We start from the raw sequence: 18,467 nt of genomic DNA, 5'->3' as shown, positions 1-18,467 counted from the left end.
TGCCTCACATTTGCTTCAATGCCTGTATGTTTTAGGGTTCCCTTCTTTTGCCCTACCCCAACAACTCTGTCCCATTTCCGTAGACTATGGTCTGGAAACCGCTGGCGGAAGCCACGATACCCTGACTCTGAGGCAAGTCTTGATGCTTTGAGATCATGCAGTGGTGATTTTGCACAGCATAAAAGCTTCATAACTTAACTATATTGTGTTAACATTCGCTTATTGTGTGCTAGTCAATGCTACCCTTGCCCATCGAGCTACCCCACTCCCGTCTTACACACAGACAGTTTAGGGAAAAATCAACTGAGTTAAGTGAGATTTGTCGATAGATACAAGAAAAACAAACTTCTGGCCTTTCAGCCAAGAAAATAGATATGGAAGTTCCTTTTCTCAAGTGGAAAATTGGGAGAAATTAGGGGGTGGGGGGGAAGAGGCTACATTATTATACAATTACTGGCACTGTTGAAAAAGTGACAATGCATGCTCCGCTCCAATTCTCACAATAATAGCTGCAAGGGACGATTTGGGATGGAGGAGGGGGTCAATCATGGCGTTGCCCCCCCCCCCCCCTCAACAATACTACTCCCAGTAACAACCCCAAACAATGAGAAACTATGGACCAGAACCTGTTAAGGATTATAAATAAAGAAACAATTACCCACTATAAAATAGAGTTCTATTTGCGGTTAAAGGCATGCTCTACTCCTTTGCGTGACTTCTGAGTAGCCTACTAAAATAATTAGAAATGATTTAAAGGAGAAATGAAAATGGATGCACAAAATGAAATCACTTCAGTCGAATAATGGAAACAACTATTGTAAAATCATTAAAACAAAGGTGAAACTGCTTTCTAACAGTGTGAGCAAAATGAAGATCTAAACAAAAAGGGTGTATGTAATGACAAATACAAATCAAAAGTAAGAAAAATAAAAGCATAACTGAAGCATTCTTTTAAGCACTACAAAATGAGAACTTTATTATAGGTGAAAATATGTATTATAGCAAAAAACATGAAGGCTGGCTAAGAGTAATCACCTAGCAGCGAAAAGTGCTATAGGGTCTACAGCAGAAAAGAACTTGGACTGAAAGAAAATATAAGAAATATTGAGGCACAACGTTTCAGCTGTGACAGCAATTAAATTACCAAATATACAAAAAATAAATGATCTAAAAGTCGATTTTTAAAACAATGCAATCATTTTAAATAAATATGAGCGCAAGCCCTGCTCCACTCACTGCTTTTCTCGTGTTGCTCTCTGAAGACGGGGCGGCCCGCCTGCTGCCACATCCGGAGCATGATGCGGTAGCGAGGCGTTCTTTTGCTGGAATGCGTCCCATAGAGAAGTTTATATTCATGCTCCAAGTGGAAAGCCCGCCGTAAAACCTTCCACTTTGCCCGGCACTGCTTCCAGGTGCGCTGGTACCCGTCTCTCACTAAATGCTGTGCGATGGGGCCCCACACAATGACTTTGGCATGGCGGGAGGACATGAGGATATCCAGGTTTCCAGACTTCTGGACCCCATTCAGAAGGCTCTTGATTTCCTCCTGAAGCCATATTTTCCCTCGAGGCATCCTAGGCAGACGTCACATGTGAAGAGAGAAGGGCCGCCTGCTCAGAAACCTTCCTCTAACCTGAAACAAACAAATGCCTGCGTTATAAACAAAGGAAAACGGCGATGGGACATACAACGGACACATAGTGGTATAACAAGGATCAAAATGGATTGACATCACTTTGAGTGTCATGGGCAATAGATGGCATTATCCCTCTACGCCATCTTTGGTAGGCATCTCAGTGATCTGTGCCCCACCCAGCCTCACTTTTCTCGGTCTGGTATTTTTAACAACCCCTTGCATTAAAGACTGAGGGATTAAGACCATTAATCATGTCCTATCAAAAGACAATCTTTTACACAGACACCGATGGCGCGCATGCCTGTTTGGCCTCATTCACTGCGTATACATGGTATCATATTCCATTAACGGTCTATAACTAGTGTTTGGCACCAAGTCTAAACACTATATACGGTTGTAGTGAATAAACCATCTGAATACACGATCGAAGTATGGCCGTATTGAATATATTTATATAAGAGTGAGGACATTTTAAAAATGCGGGCTGTGAATGCAAATGCAAAACTTTCAAAAAGAAAGCGGATTCCTGTATGTTTGAATAACATATCATGCAATGCAATTAACATACCACATTGATAAAATATCCTGCTAGTTTAATATCGCTATGTGGTGATTTGAACTGCGCAGCCCTGTAAGAAAAACACTGGGAATAGGGAACAACGAAAAATGGCATGTGCCACTGTAGAAGAGACAGGGGGCGGTAAGATAGGAATAGTGAAATGTCTGCCATTTGATGGAGAAATGGTGTCCGTACACCTCATGACGACGTGATTACACCACCTTAATATGGCATTCCATGTATGGTTACTATTATCACACAATTGGTACAACTGTACATGGCAAAACACAAGAGGTGATGACTCCAGCCCATCGTTCTTCACCTGCCAAGCCATTACAGAAGGGGAAAGACCTATATGCAAATCAGGCTTGGTGCCACCCCAAAGTGGGCAGTGCACCCCAAACTACTAGGTCAGATACCTTCTGCACTAGACCACAAGCACCCCCAGACATGTTTCGGCCTACAGTATAGAGCAATGTGTAAATGGCAACCAACATTACAATAAAATAAGGGCCGAGTTGATCATATAATACGAATAGTAAATCGCGTTTTCGGCTTCCACTACTGGTGTTGAGAAAACACGGTATAGAACACGGGCAAAAGACAATAAGGGGCCAATTCCGAGGTGCATGCAATAAATGAAAAGAGCTGTTCCATGGAGGAGCAACACTTTTCCTAAAAGCACCATATACTGTTAAACTAAAAATGTGGCGGCCAAACATCAAAGCCTCAGCTTTTGTATGTGTCTGATTTAAGCCCCAACAGCCGCCCGAGTGACCATCATTAATTCAGGTCAGATAGGGCAAGAGCATCCTCTGTTGCAGATCCCTTCGGTTGCACGTTAGAAAAAGGAGTTAAAATGTCACCTGTGGGGTGCATTAACATTTCTTTAAAAGCTAGGCTTTTCCTTGGATGGCAACATCATGCGTCTAGTTTACTCAAGGCTCGAGCCTTTAATATACTGGTGCACGTTGCTTCCACAACGAAAGATTGGACGAGCTTTTGGAGCTGGAAAGCACACGAGCGCCCCTTCAATCTTTGTACCCACCCGAGAATGTCGGGTTTCCACTCCAGTTTTCGCTGCAGCAGCTCGTTTCCGAAGATGGTGAACATTAAGAAAAGTGTCCTAATGCAGAACCGCCCTTTTCTAAATAGCACCATATTCTGCAGCAACACTAAAGAGGCAGGATGACATGGAATCGGCCACTTAAGTACCTTGCTCCATATCGTCTCAACGGTACCAGTGACCATAACATAATTCAGAGCTGTTAGTGTTAGCAGATTTTGAACGCTCAGCACCAAATCTGCACCCTTAAAAACGGGACTAAATGATGGCCCCCTCGAGGTGTCGTTAATGCGGATAATCAGCTTCCATGTTAAAAAATAAAACCCATTAAAGAGGCTAAACCGTCCCTGAAAAATGCACGCATACACAGGCCACAAGAGGGCAGGGCGAGGACACCATGAAGCAAAGAAAAGCTTATTACTTTACTTTTTGTGGCACTTCCTGTGCGATAAAAACCGGTCCAAAGGGTTACAATTTATAGCAAGTAAAATACAAACTGATATCCAGGCCCGTTACCCCAGACTGGGCCGGGTTTCTGTATAAAGGAGGACGCACAGCCGGAGGTTCGTAACACAACGTTCTTTCTTCTTCTAATTATCGACAGCGTTGGCGGACCCACGCAGGCGCTTCCCCATCCAAAAGGATGATGTGCACCTCCCCACCAATCTTACACACAACCCTCACTTTCTCATAACTCCTCCCACCGCCCCCTCTGCCCCACAAAATCTAACAGCACACTGCTCCTTTCTCTGCCTCTCACCCGACTCCTCCCAGCAAAGCCTTCCCACTCAGTTCAGCCACTCCCAGCACAGACATCTGAACCTTCATCAACTCTCTCTCCTCGACATGCCTCTCACATGCTAGCAGAAAATGTCCCACAGTCTCAGGCACCCCACACACCACACAGTCCCTCGACTCACGCTTCCCCACTCGAAACAGATCCTCAACCGATTCATCATCACCTCCTCCCTCCTCCTCCATTCCAGTTTCCCTACATCCACCTTCACAGACACTTTCTCACGGACACCAAACATCCACCTGCCCTTCACCCCACTCTCCCACCTCTCCTGCCACTCATCCATATCCCGCTTCACCACCACAGCCTTCACCTCATCCACACTCAAAGGTATCCTCACATCAACCGTTCCTTTCCTCATACCCGCACCCACCGCCAAACCCAACAACTCATTAGCCAAAATGCCACTGTGACTGGGAACCCACGCCAACTCCAGATCCATCCCCCCACGCGCACACCGATCAATCTTCCTCCTGATGTCCAAAATCACATCCTTCCTATCACCATCCCCTGCCATAATTGCCTGCAACCCACTCAATGAATCCAAAAACACCACCACCTTCTCAAACCCCAACTCGCACACCCCATCAATCGCCAATGCAATCGCCACCAACTCAGCCATACAAATAGATAAGTCATTCGTCAGTCGCCCCACTTTATACTCCACAGTGCTTTCCAGATAATACGCCATACCCACTCTCCCAGACACAGGATACTTCGAACCATCCGTGAACACCTTACACCCTTCCTTCCCTGCCACATACGCCTGACCAAAAGCCTTGATCTAACCCCGCAAACCCCACTTCTTTGACACCACACTCGCCAACTCCAAACACACCTTTGGAGACCCCATCATCCTCATCGGCCAGCTCACCAAATCCGTACCCGTCACAGCCAACAACTCGCCCACACCCCACTGCACCCCCTTCTCCACCCCCTTCTCCACATGTGAAACCCCAAAGTGCCCCCCTTCCTCCTCCACCGGTCCCTATAATAGTCAAACCTCCAATTATACAGCAAACATTCATGCACCGGGTGAGCCACACTCTTCGCACTGCACTTCACCCACCACCTCATATTCAACGCATCCCTCCTCAACCCCAACGGCATCTCCCCCACAAGCACCTGCACTGCATTCACTGGAGAGGACCTCATCACACCCGAACACACCCTCAATGCCCTCGCCTGCACCCTATCCAACCGCAGCTTCTGACTCGCCGTGAAACCCACTGCCACCTGACATCAAAAATCCATCACACTCAGAATCAACCCCTTATGCAACATTCGTAAACACTTCTGCTGCGCACCCCACTCTTTCCCAGTCACCGCCCGCAACAAATTCAACCTACGTTTACACTTCTCCACCATACCATCAACCTGCAAATTCCAGTTCAACTTCCTATCCAAAATCACCCCCAAGTACTGAAACTCTTCCACGCTCTTCACCCTCACACCTTTCAAAACCAAGTCCAACTCATGCTGCACTCTTCTCCTCGAGAAAACCATACTCGCACTTTTATCCACAGACACCGAAAAGCCCCATTTCCCACACCACTCCTCCATACGCACTATCGCAGCTTGCAGCAGACTCTGCACCAACAACAAACTCCGCCCTCTTACCCATACCACACCATCATCTGCGAAGAAATCCACCTGACACCAGATACCCGCCAAAGCCCGAATCAACCCATCCACCATCACATTAAATAGCATTGCACTAATCACACTCCCCTGCGGCGTCCCATTCTCCATCTTCCAAACCTCAGAAATCACCCCCCTCACTCTCACCTGAAAGGTCCTATCAGCCAAAAACGCCATAATCCACCGACACATCCTCCCCTTCACACCCATCTCCAACAGTCTCACCAACAACCCACTCCTCCACACCATATCATACGCCTTCTCCAAATCCAAAAAGAACGCCCCCACGAGCTCCCCATCGCACAACGCCTCCTCCACAGCAGTCACCATCCTCACTAACGGATCTGCCACCAACCGATTCCTCCTGAACCCACTCTGAAAATCACTCAAACACCCATTCGACTCCAAGTAAAACCCCAATCGCTCAACCACCATCCGTTCCATAACCTTACACAGCACAACAGTCAGCGCGATCGGCCTATATGACTTACACTCTGTAGGGACCTTGCCACCCTTCCAAATCGCCACAATCGCTCATTTCTACAACCTCGGCAAAACTCCACTCTTCCAGATCTCATTGAACAGAGCCAACACCTCCAACTTACATTCCACTGGCAACTTTTCCAAAAATACATACATGATCCCATCCACCCCTGGACTAGACCACGTTCCCTTCCGAATCGCCCCATCCAACTTCACCATAGAAAACGGAACCTCATACTGCTCTTCCCAAGGCCCAACATCCGCCAACAACTCCCGTGTCTCCTCCTCAACCACACCCATACCTAGCCTCACTGCCTCCGGGAAGTTCCCTGAACTGTGCACTCCCGCAAAATACTTCCCCAACAAATTTGCCTTCTCCCCATCCTCACTGACCACCTCCACCCCTTTCAACAGCACAGATATACCACCCTGTGGCCTCATCAACCCGGACATCTGCTTAAACTGCTTCCAAACCTCACCCACACCAGAATTACTCCTCAGAGACCCACAATAGCCCCTCCAATATCCATGCTTCATTTCCCTAATCACTCTCTGCACCACCGCCTTAGCCTTCTTATATGCCAACAAATCCTCCAACATTCCCGATCTCACCGCCCTGGCCCTAGCCTTCTTACACGCCACCACAGCCCGTGAACATTCCACCGACCACCAAGGAACCTCACCTTCCCACCCTTCCCCTTCACAACCTCCGGAACTGCCGGCAGTGACGCCGCTCTCATTCCCTGCACCAGATGCTCATTCCATTCATCCACCCCCCCATCCCTATCCCGAGAAACAATCAGTTCCTGACATAATCCCTTATACAACTCCCAAACAGCCTTCCTAAAATTCAACCGACTCCCATGCATCGGGGACCTGGCCCCCACCTCAGCCCTCACAGTCACCAAAATGCCAGAATGATCGCTCCCCATATCCCCATCCTCACGCACCTCCCAATCACATTCACCCGCAATTGCAGCAGACACCCAGGTCAGATCCAAACACGACAACTTCCCAGTCCTCACATCCAACCGCGTGCCCGAACCATCATTCAGCAAAAACAGACACAATTCATCCGCCATGCCCTCCAACAGTTCCCCATTCACATCCGTCCGATCACTACCCCACAGCGTATTGGAACTGTTGAAATCACCACACAAAACGCAAGGTCCCATATGTCCCCTTATCACTCCAGACAGCACACCCACCTCCACAACCTCACACGGATTATAATAATTCAGCACCAATACTTCCAATCCCCCTACACGAATCCCCGCTCCGATGGCCTTCACTGCTCCATCTACCACAATCTCCCTTGCAACCAACCCTTTCCGAACTGCCAGAGCCACACACCCCCTGTCCCCCCCAGCCTATCCTTACGAAAGAACTCAAAACCCGGAATCACAAACCTCAGATCACCCCTTAACCACATCTCCTGAATACAAACCACATCAACATTCAATTCCCCACACAACACTGCTTTCAACTCCTGCCCATTCCTCAAACTCCTCGCGTTCCACTGCAAAATTCTCAGGCCGACACCCCACTCTGCTTCCGCACTTTAGCAACCTTCCTAAACACATCCTGTTCCAACACATCCACAACACTCAAAAACCTCCTCTCCGCTTCCACCACTCCTTTCGTAAGATCCGACACACTGACAGGCAAATTCCCTTGAACCAGCTCCAGCACACTCACTATAAAGCACAAACTCAGTTTTAGGGACAACCACCATTTCTACGCCTTTCACCTCACCCACCACTCTCTTCCTTCCCACAGCCTCATCCATCACCGGCTCTCTCCCACACACCTCACTCACTACCCGTCCCGGTTTCACCTTTGCCCCAGCCTCCGCATAAGACAAACCTTCCGGCGCCCTCACCTGCACCACCTCTCTCGCCACCCTGTGGCTCTCACACCCCCTAAACGCAGTAGAGTGCCCCCCCACAATTCACACTTCTCCGGGTCTCCACCTTGCATTCCTTAATATCGTGATCTCCACCACACCTCCCACAGTGCCTCTCATTCCTGCATACTCTCGCTACATGTCCAAACTGCTGACTCTTATAACACCTCAAAGGCAACGCTACATAAACTTTCACACAGAACCTCTGTCCACAGTCGTAGACACCACATTCCCCTGTGCATCTCTCCTCCCCAACCTCCACGCCTCCACCACCCCCACATCTGCCAGCTGCTCCTCCACCTCAGACATATTCACAGACACTGGCACTCCATACAGCACCCCCTTACACGACACACCACTTTGATCAAACACTCGCACCGCATGTCTACCCAGACATCGCACCTCCAGAATCTTAGCCTTACTACCAGCATCCGACCCTTCCACCAACAACCGGCCCCTAGCCACCACTAGCACCCGAGTGACATCCCCCACAGCCGCCTTCACCCATCCAGCAATCTCCATCGGATTTTCCCCCAGGAACGTCTTCTCACGACTATCAGGCTTCAACACCACCTTCCACACACTGTCACACTGCATCTGCTCCACCCCAGGCACACCGCTCCCTGTGGCCCCTAACCCCTCCAAAGCGCACTTTTCCTGGGTCCCCACCCAGAATTGCCCCCGTCCAGCCTCCCTCCATCATCCCTCTGTGGAGACCTGCTGAGATGCCGCCCCTCACTTCCCTACTTCCCCACTCCACAGATGTAGATTTTGCAGTCAGCGTCCTCCCCCTCTTCGCCCTCTCCTCCACCCCCCCTTCTTTTCAACCTTCCCATTCCCCTTTGCCATCCTTACCACCTCCTCCAAGCACACGCACCCCCTGCATCCGCCTCGAGGGTCCGCTCCGCCTCCTCGTCCAGCACCCTCCACCCAGACACCTCTCCGCCCTGCCTGGGTCCGCCTCCTCATCTGATGAAACACTGCTCTCGCCCTCTCGCGTCTGCGCACAGCCGAGTGCCGAAAACCGTCACAAGATGGCCGTTCGACCAGCTCCAATGCATCAATGTCACCTCACCCTCTCCAGTTGACTTCACAACTTTCTTTATTCTTCTAAATTTGCTAACTGGCACCAAACGCGCCTTCCCCTTTCACCTGCCCCCAACTTACGTCATTGGACCCGCCCCTTTGTGGGCAGACCTAATTCTTAAAGGTGCAGTGGTCTATAACACCACCCCAGGGCAAATGTTCAAACGTTGGGCTTAGCACACTCGACCAGTCGCACTGGTCTCTTGATCACTCGCTGCGACCTCTCGTGTCGAGTCTCTATTTTGCCAGCTGCGGTGTCCTCACCCGGTTCTGTCCCGTCGGCGGTTCCCCCGGGTGGAATCCATAGGCCATCCCTCAGCTCCCGTAGCACCAGGCTACAGGTCAGAGTGGGAGATTCGCTCTCTTCTCTTTTGAGATAGTGTTTGAACTGTGAGCAGTTCCTCGTGACAGCTTTGTCTTGGTCCTGCGCTGTCACCATCATGCCCTTTACGGGCCGTAACCCTCATGGGGCTAGGGGCGAACCGCGAATCAGTCTTTCAGATCATGGGCTGTTGCACTAGGATCTCGTCGGCAATTTGAAAGTCTTTTAGCATCGCCCTGCGCCTTGTGTCAATGTCTTGTTTAGCTTTCTCTTTCACTTCTGCATCTCTGTGAGCTACTTCAGCATCGGTGTCGTCTAGGGTCAAAGAACTTCGTAAGTTTCGGGCGTGTACGTCGTACTGGACCATTAGCTCTGCTGGAGTTTTGTTTGTGGCCTCGTGGGGAGTATTTAGATAGTCTCTGAGGAGCCGGCATAGAGCTTGATGTGCATTCACTGCTTCGATGCAGGCTCTTTATTGATGCCATAAATTGTTCCGCCATGCCGTTCGCCTGTGGCCACCGAGGTGTTATTTTCATGTGTTTGAATCCTAGGTGTCTTGCTAACGCTGCAAACTCGCATCCATTGAAAGGTGTCCCATTGTCAGACTTGATTACCCTGGGAATGCCCCATTCACTGAGTACTTCGTCTAACACAGCGGCTACCTGGGAAAATGTTGTGGTGGTTAGTTTGACAAAGGGGAACTGCGAGTACTTGTCAATCAGGAGGAGGAAGTATTCCCCTGATTCCATTGGCCCATAGAAATCAGCGGCTACCCTTTCCCTGGGTCGTTCTGGTATTTGTGTGTGTTGCAGTGGGGCAGGAGGGTCAGCAGGCGACGTGCACTGGCAGGCGTGGCAGTTCTTTATCCATTTGTCCCCTGCTGCGTCCAGAAAGGGGAACCATATGTGGCATCGTAGTTGCTTTTTCGTGTTCTCAGCCCCTCAGTGTCCTTTGTGTGCAGTGCGGACAACGTCTGGTTTAAGGGCGGCAGGGATGACAATACGGCAGCCTCTGAGAAGTATGTTGTGGTCTTTCAAAGCCATCTCGTTGTGCACTCTGGCAAGCCTTTCTATTTCTTCCTTACACACCCCCAGGTGCACCAACATTGCACGTCGGTAGTCTCTCCACTTGTTGGCTGAGGTGAGGACTGATGGCGAGTGAGGTCGTGGGGTCCGCTGCAGAGGCTGCGGCGACCGTTTCCATCATTAGTGCGGGTGGCAGCAGGTTCGTCACCACAGTTGATGTATGCAACATCCCTTCCTCGGGTCAGTGGGGGCCCCACCGGATGTCTCGACAAATAGTCAGCAGGGTTCAGGTTGCCTCCTGGGCGGTGTACTATGCCATAGTCATTCATGAAGGCGAATGCCCCAGCGTTCTATCTTTGGAGGCATTTTCATGTGTGGGTTGCCAAACAGTGAGAGCAATGCCTGATGGTCGGTTATTAGGGTGAATTTTTTTCTAATCAGGAAGTTATGAAAGTGTTCGCAGTCCCAGACCGCCGCCAGGCTTTCCTTCTCGGCCTGTGAGTAGGTCGCCTCTGGGGGGGACAATGCCCTACTTGCGTAAGGTACCACATGTCTGGGGTTGACATCAGGACCACTCGTCTGTGCTAGAATGGCTCCTGGGCCCACTGGGCTGGCGCCTACTATGACTTCTGTGTGCCATGACGGGTTGAAGTAGGCTAAGCGGTGGGCTTCCATGAGTGCTTGTTTGATCGCGCTAAACGCGCGTTGCCATGCTGGGGACCAGTCAAACATTGCATCTTTCTGTAGGAGTTTCCGAAGTGGTTCTGTGAGTGAAGCATAATGAGGTATGTACCTTGCGCAATATCCGGCCATGCAGAGGAAAGAGCGGACGGCATCTACTTGCAGTGGTTCTTTCAATTTGGTGATGGTGTCCACTTTTTTGGGGTCGGGCGTCACCCCCTCGCTCGAGATGATGTGACCAAAAAAATGTTAGTTTTGATTTGCTCAACCGACATTTGTCGATGTTAAGCGTGAGGCCAGCAGCTTGTATTTCTTCGCATATGGCGAGGATAGCGGAGTCATGAGTCTCTTTGGACGAGCCAAAAATGAGGATGTCATTGCTATAGTTTAAAGCTCCCCAGATTGGTCTGATGATCTGTCTCACATCCTCCTGGAAGATTTCGGCGGGGGACGAGATGCCAAAGTTCAACCTCCGGTATCTGAAAAGGTATCTGGAGTCGGGGTGCAGTTCCAATTGGTGGTAGCCCTGTATCAAGTCAAGTTTGGAGAACATGCGGGCGTTGTTTAACTGCACTATCATGTCCTAAATGCATGGGCTAGGATGTCTTTCGCATTGAATGGCGGTGTTGGCCACTCGCATGTCGACACATAAGCGTAGTCTGCCGCCTTCTTTTGGTACGATGACTAGGGGTGAGACCCATGGTGTTGGCCCCGTTGCAGGCTTGATGATGCCGTCGGAGAGTAGTTGCTTGAGCTCTCTGGAGACCGCTTCTTGGAGGTGGAATCCAACCCTCCTTGGGTGTTGTGAAACGGGTCTCACTGTTGGGTCTATGTGTAGTTTGATTGGGGGACCTTTAAGTTTTCCCAGACCCATGCACAGCTGCGGAAATGTATGCACAATGTCTGCTTTGGAGAGGAGACTTTAGGATGTCCCGTGGAGGATGGACCCAACATGTTCCTTTGGGTCCTGCTGAATCGTGGTTGAGAAGATTATGTCACCAACCCCCACATGGATGTCAATCAGCCCTAGGCGTGAGGCGGTGTAGTAGCTGAGAAGGCACCGACCCTTGGTAAGGGATCGGATGACGTGGATGGTGGTGTCTACCTGTCGTCCTTTGAGGAGGAGACGGCGAGTGAAGTGTCCAATGGTCTGTAAGGGAGTGGCTGCTCCCCACTGGAAGATTCTGGATTGTGCCGGTACAAGCGTCGGAGGATTTGGGATTTTCAGGTACTCCTGTTCGCCCATGATATTTACGGTGGTGCCCAAGTCCACCATAAAATGGAATAGGCAGTTGCCCATTTTGATTGGTATTTTTGGGGCTTCTCTGGCTTCTTCGCTGTTGAGGACGAGATTGACAAACTCATCGTGGGGGTTTTGGTCATAGTACCTGACCTTGTTGTGGGGTCATGGTAGTACACCTCCTGTGCCTATCCTTCTGGTCGGTTGTCATACCCATCCGTGAGGTAGGCTGGTTGTTCCCCATATTCATGTGTTTGTGGATATTCTTGGAACTGGTATTCGTCGACGGCTTGCACGTATCGCCATTGATTTGGTTGGTAGTATCTTTGTGGACCATATTGGGGAAATGGCGGCCGGAAGGGTGTCCTGGTGGGTGCTCGCGACCTCATGGTGGGAAATGGTTTCCCCTCTCTGCACACCCATTGGAAATGTCCTTCCCTCCCGCAGTTTGTGCACCTTTGTGATAGGGCTGGGCAGGACCCCGAGTGCGGAAAAGCCATGCCGCACCGGTAGCATTGTCTCTGTTGTAGTGGTACCTGCAGGGCTTGTGGCCTGTATGGTTAGGTTCCTTTGTCACCCTGGCGAGGTGGGGGTGGCTGGACAACTGCGATGAGTTTGGTGGTATCATGTTTCGGTGCGTTGTTGCCTGTCATGGACGCGGCTTGGGCGTCTACCCTCTCAAAAGTTCGAGCGAGTTCACTGACCTCCGGTATTGTGAAGGGCTTCTTCAGGAGTTGCTTCTCGAGCGTTGGTGAGAGACAGCCTTCGATGATTCTCAGGCGTATGGCTTCGTCAAAGGAGAAGCCGTCAAATTGACAGTGGGCACCTTTCAATCTTAGACGAGTGATGTACTCATCTACAGTCTCTTGTGGTTTTTGCGAGCACTGGTTGAAAAGCTATCTCTCATAGTCGCGGTTGGGTTCGATTAGGAGTAGTTTGTCAAGAGCTTTGATTAGTGCTGCAAAGTCATTTTGTTCAGCTGCAGGGATGGTTTTGACAATTGTCTTTATCTCCCTCCTGCCAGGTTGAGGAAAATGTCCCTTATGTGGGGAGAGTCGCCGTACCCTTGTCCCCTTACAAAATGGTGAAAAGCCTCCATCCACTCGGTCCATCGTGGGCCTTTCGTGGCTTGCGGGGTCATGGTGAACGGCAGCGGCATCCGCAGTTGAATGGATTTTGTGGCGTGGACTGGTTGGGGAGACGGTGGATTGCTGGGGTTGCTCATGTTGGCGGTAGGATGTGCCTGCCAGGGGTTCAGGCTTTGGAGGCCTCTTGTTACTGTCAGGAACTGAAGATAGTGTCACCCTTGGGTTGCTGGCTTGGCAGGCTCTGCGCATCCGGTGGGTGTTAACCCGTGGACTGTGAGGCTATGCCGCGTGGTACAATGTCTCAGGATCTGGGGGCTGTCAGACTGTGGATCACCCTTGGGAGGCAGCGTTCCCTGGGGGCTGAAATGCCGGGGCTTGCTTGTGGCACATTTATTTCAGGAGAGATGGTGAAGCGCAGCGTGTTCTGGGAGGGGCTGCTCACCGTAGCATGTACACTTGTTCTGCGGCGTACGGCAGATCCTTTTCATAGATGGAGACTTTGGGCCTTGTGGAAGCTTGAGGGAGCGGGGTGCCTTTCCCTCAGGCAGTGTGGCGCAGCAGCTCCGTGTGGGCCGCGTTGGGCTGCTGGATTCAGCTGGTGAGGGATGCAGGAGGAGGCGGAATGCGTGCGTGATGGGAAACACCGGCTGCGTTGGGAGGAGGCGGCCTGGCGGACTGCCAGGAAGTAGGGGCGCTGGAGGCCTGACGAACTGCCAGGAAGCAGGAGCGCTGGGATCACCGGCCACATAAGGAGGATGGGACCTGTCGGACTGCCAGGAAGCAGGACGCACGGCAGACTGCCGGCAAGTAGGACTCCGGCGTGCGGGAGAAACACCTCGTTGCCAGTGTTACCCCAGACTGGGCCGGGTGTCTGTATAAACGAGGACGCACAGCCGGAGGATCGAAACACAACCTTCTTTATTCCTCTACATTTGCTAACAGGCGGCAAACGCGCCTTCCCCTTTCAACTCCCCCCCAACTTACATCACCGGCCCTGCCCCTTTGTGGGCGGACTTAATTCTTAAAGGTGCAGTGGTCTATAACAAGGCCACAGTTCTACTTAACCGCAAATGTCGCTGAAGGTCTGGATGCTCAGTGACCCGTTTGCTGAAGAGGCGCTTTGCGTGTGGTAACATTGCAGCACTTCCGCCCACATTTTACGTTAATTTGAAGGGGGAATTTAGAGTTTAGTTGTGGCTTTTCCCACATCGTCAGAATCAGATAACGGGCCATATTCTAAACTCCATGTAAACAAACCTTTATTTGCCTAAGGACAAACCCTTCACTATGGTCCTTCCATAGAAGACTAAAAACTTAGCTCTTCAACCAAGATATTGAGACGTGAACCAGAGCTGATCATGGAGCATAAGATACCACCCTAGGAATATGCTCATACTCTGTATGTAAGGTATTCACATTCAAACCCATGTATGCATTTCCTGTACATCCACTGCACATGAAAAGAATTTAATGTAACAGACTAACACCCTGATTCATGGAATTATTTGCGCGTAAAACGCACATTTGCGCTCCATTCTTCCCGAAAATCCCCATACCTCAAACAGGGATTTTCAGGCAGAAAGGCACGCAAATGTGCATTTTACGCGCAAATAATTCCATGAATCAGGCTGTAAGTATGCAATGTAACCGTATTCGAAAGCACACGCGCCTAGATGCCCAAGGGTTAGGTGCGCTATATAAATGCAATAAATAAGCAAAGTGTTGTTCCGTCATGGAAGGACACTTATTTTCTCCATATTAATTATCTTTATAAATATAGGAACAGAATATGGAGCAAAATGCTGTTCCATGGCGGAAATCGCACGTTTTTCACGGAGCTCCGCATCAGGCCCTAACGGTTTACTTCCAATTGTTAACAAATTGTGCCCTCTCTATGCTTTGTGAGCACGGTCCATTTCTTCTTTGAAACGCTGTTTGACTCTTTTAGGGATAGGGAGCGTACGATTCAGAGAAAGAAGGTACAATAGTGAGTCATGTGCCTAGAATTGAAGTGAGAGAGGAGGGAGTTTGCAAGCACTGCACAAAAAAACTACCAGCGTAGAGAAGAACAGGACCTTCAAGGTGTGTGTATACGCTTCTAGTTTAAAGAAGAATCGGAAGGCCAGTAAGCACTCGCTATGGCCAGGTGCAACTAAAGGGGGCTCCAAATATAGGTGCTTTGCAGAGCGGTTTAATAATGATCGAGACAAGTGGAATGTGGTTAAAATAACAGGCCATAAAAGGAGTGGGTGTTCTTGGAATGTAAAGGAGTCTTCAACTGGATAACACTAAGGGGCTTAGAGAGGAAAAACGGAACGTTCATGAATAGTGATAATTATGCAAAAGGAAAAAAAATACTTTAAAGATTGGTAGGCTGGTAGGAAGGATGGTGAATGATGAACCATGGCACATGACGATGTTCCCACTGCAGGTAATCATGCCTTAAAATGATTGGCCCTCATCTGCCCAAAATAATTAATTTATTAAAATCCTGTGGAACAAAGCTAATCAGATAGCAAAAACACACAAACGTAAGATGCCGGCATGTGCTGTATGAGCTGTTGTGCTGACACTGCCCTCATTAAGCGGTTGGCAGCAAAAATGTGGAATTGCCTCCAAAATTGTTACAGCCTCTTTGTATAGTGGACTTCTCATTGGATTACGAGAGGTGGCAAGGTTATGTAAATCCCCATTATTTGTGATAATCCTGTTGATTTTGGGAGTTAAAGCAAAGGATTTCCCTCTAGCATTGTCCTGTAGGTGAATCCTCCACTTTACCTCCAAACTCAAAATTCGGCGGTGCTGTAGAAGTGGCAGTGATTCTGTTCCCGCCAAAACCTTTTTTTTTTAATTCGTAACAAGACCCAATTGTCTGTTCTTTTATTAAAACAGCAGGACTTAAGCTTGTGTCCAATTTCAAGCAAGTTACACTTGTATTACCAACCTGGTGAAAGTCCCAGGACCAGTGCAGGGGATGCAACGTGCTGGAGTGAGGAGGCAGAGACAGAGGTGGCATTTCAATATGATTTTAGTCAAAGAAAGAAGAAAACTCCTACCTTTCATTAGTTCTAAAGGGGTAGTCCCTGCTTAACTGCAGTGTTTGCCAGCACAGTGGAAGCCAAATTAATATCTGTCCTCTGTCCAAAAATCTCCTCTACCTTAGCCCTACCACGAACAACTGTGGGGTGCATTTAAAGGCCCCAAACAGAAGTCCCTTTCACATGCATGGCAGGCATTTAAACACTGAAAGAAAAAATGGCCTGGTTTTTGTTTTTCAAGTAAAGTTAAAGAGCCATGTAGAGGCCTACCTGTCATTACCAATGGACAAGCAGCATTTTAATTTACAAAAGAAGGAGGAGTCAAAGATCACCCGTCACATGGAAAACCTGATTTTTAAACATTCAAAATAAAAAACGGCCTGCACAGGTGTGTGCAGATAAAAACGCCTTTCAAAAAGCAAAAGTGGAAAAAAATATCACTGCTCACAGAAAAATGTCAGGAAAACAAAACATGATGTGTGGGTTCACAAAAACAATGTATATTATGTTTCACCTACCAAACTGCAGTGACATTTGAAGAGCCACTTTGTCTTCATGGAAAATGTCAGCCCAAGGCAGACCCGGTTTCTGACTGTGGTCAAAACTTCACAAAGGAAATCTCCCACTTCCACATGGATGTCACATCACTCAACTATTGACCACTCACAATAACATTTCCTGCTGAAGGTGTCGAAAGCCCAGTGTTCTCCAGACTTGCTGGCTCTGAAAGCAGGGACTTCAAAGAAAGTCATCCTTGGTTGGAGCATGACCAAAAGGTGTTAAGAATGGGGGCTGCAACTTCAAAGAGCAAACTAACAACTTCAGAGAGACTCATAAAAAAACCTCTGTCACAGGCTGACCCAGTGAAAACAAATGGCCGGAATAGAAGAAACTGCCATTTGGCCCACATGAACATTCACAATTAATTTAAAAGGACGATCATCATTTAGGCCTTTTTCTCAGCAACCATAATGTGGATTGATTTCCCTTTTAGTACCATTTTTGTATGTAATTTCCAGACAATTTTCGGGATATACAATGCATCTACCTGTGACTCTGGGAACTGTAATGGACAGTTAAACTAGGTTTCTGGCTGATCTGAACATGTTCCAAATGTGAGTCTGGGAGTGGGGGAAAATGAAATTAGAGATATGCTTAGTAACTTACATCTTCATAACGGTTGTGCTTTTTATGGCCATGCTACATCGTACGGATTCGGTGGTCAGCTTCTCTAATTTTCCATGACTAGCTAAATCCGAAAACATGTTTAGTATGGCAGTTGCTAGTAAAATTATGAAGTTGTGATAGATAACTAGGTTTTGCCAAAAAGTTGAAAGGAGAACAAAGGGGTGATTACAAATAGCAATTGCCATATGTTGTTCAACCCCTAAACCAATCCTGACTTGGAGGCGGGGTTGGAAGGAGAGAGAAAGGGTAACTGTCCAATCCTAGGGGTAGGAATGATTGCAGGGTACCTCCCCAAGATGGTAAAATTGGTGATGTCATTGCTGCTATATAAGGGGGACTGCACTAGGACAGGGGACACCCAAAAAACGGGGAGACAGAAAAAGGAGAAAGACAGGAGGACAGAGAGAAGAGACAGACCATCAGAAAGGCTGCTGAAACTTACCATCTGACAGCTATAAGGAGACACCAGAGGAGATTGCTGAGAGTGCATCTGGTTGGAGCTGTCTATTTCTAGGAAGGCCCCCAAAGCTGACTGGATCCTGTGGTGAAGAGCGGGAGGCCATCTTGGAGAGCGGGAGGCCATCTTGGAGAGAGGAGTGACCAGACCCCTGCCCTATCTGTCCAGAGTGTCCTGAGATGCAGCTGGCTTTCCTGAACCTCAAACAGGGGCTTGCTATGTAAGTAGAACTAAGTCCTAGAAAACCAAAAGGTG

At 49.0% G+C, this 18,467-nt stretch overlaps 1 protein-coding gene and 1 long non-coding RNA gene across 6 annotated transcripts in view; one reads left to right on the top strand and one right to left on the bottom strand.

Annotated features, from left to right (window-relative positions):
- The window catches only part of LOC138527192 (uncharacterized), a 536,606-nt gene that overhangs the window by 424,942 nt on the left and 93,197 nt on the right, over positions 1-18,467 (bottom strand). For all 5 annotated transcript variants that reach the window (XM_069638300.1, XM_069638302.1, XM_069638299.1 and 2 more), the window contains one exon: positions 1,237-1,633. In XM_069638300.1, the coding sequence (XP_069494401.1) occupies positions 1,237-1,573 (337 nt within the window). In that variant the 5' untranslated portion in view covers positions 1,574-1,633. The remainder of the gene's footprint in view (positions 1-1,236; positions 1,634-18,467) is intronic.
- LOC138527194 (uncharacterized) overlaps positions 1-18,467 on the top strand; it is a 375,852-nt gene that overhangs the window by 339,657 nt on the left and 17,728 nt on the right. The window lies entirely within an intron of this gene.

This window comes from Ambystoma mexicanum, chromosome 1q (assembly GCF_040938575.1).
Source record: "Ambystoma mexicanum isolate Mex_15411 chromosome 1q, UKY_AmexF1_1, whole genome shotgun sequence".
NCBI classification, from domain to species: Eukaryota; Metazoa; Chordata; class Amphibia; order Caudata; family Ambystomatidae; genus Ambystoma; species Ambystoma mexicanum.
Note: the sequence above shows the minus strand (reverse complement) of the source record. Positions and strands in the feature narration are given on the sequence as shown.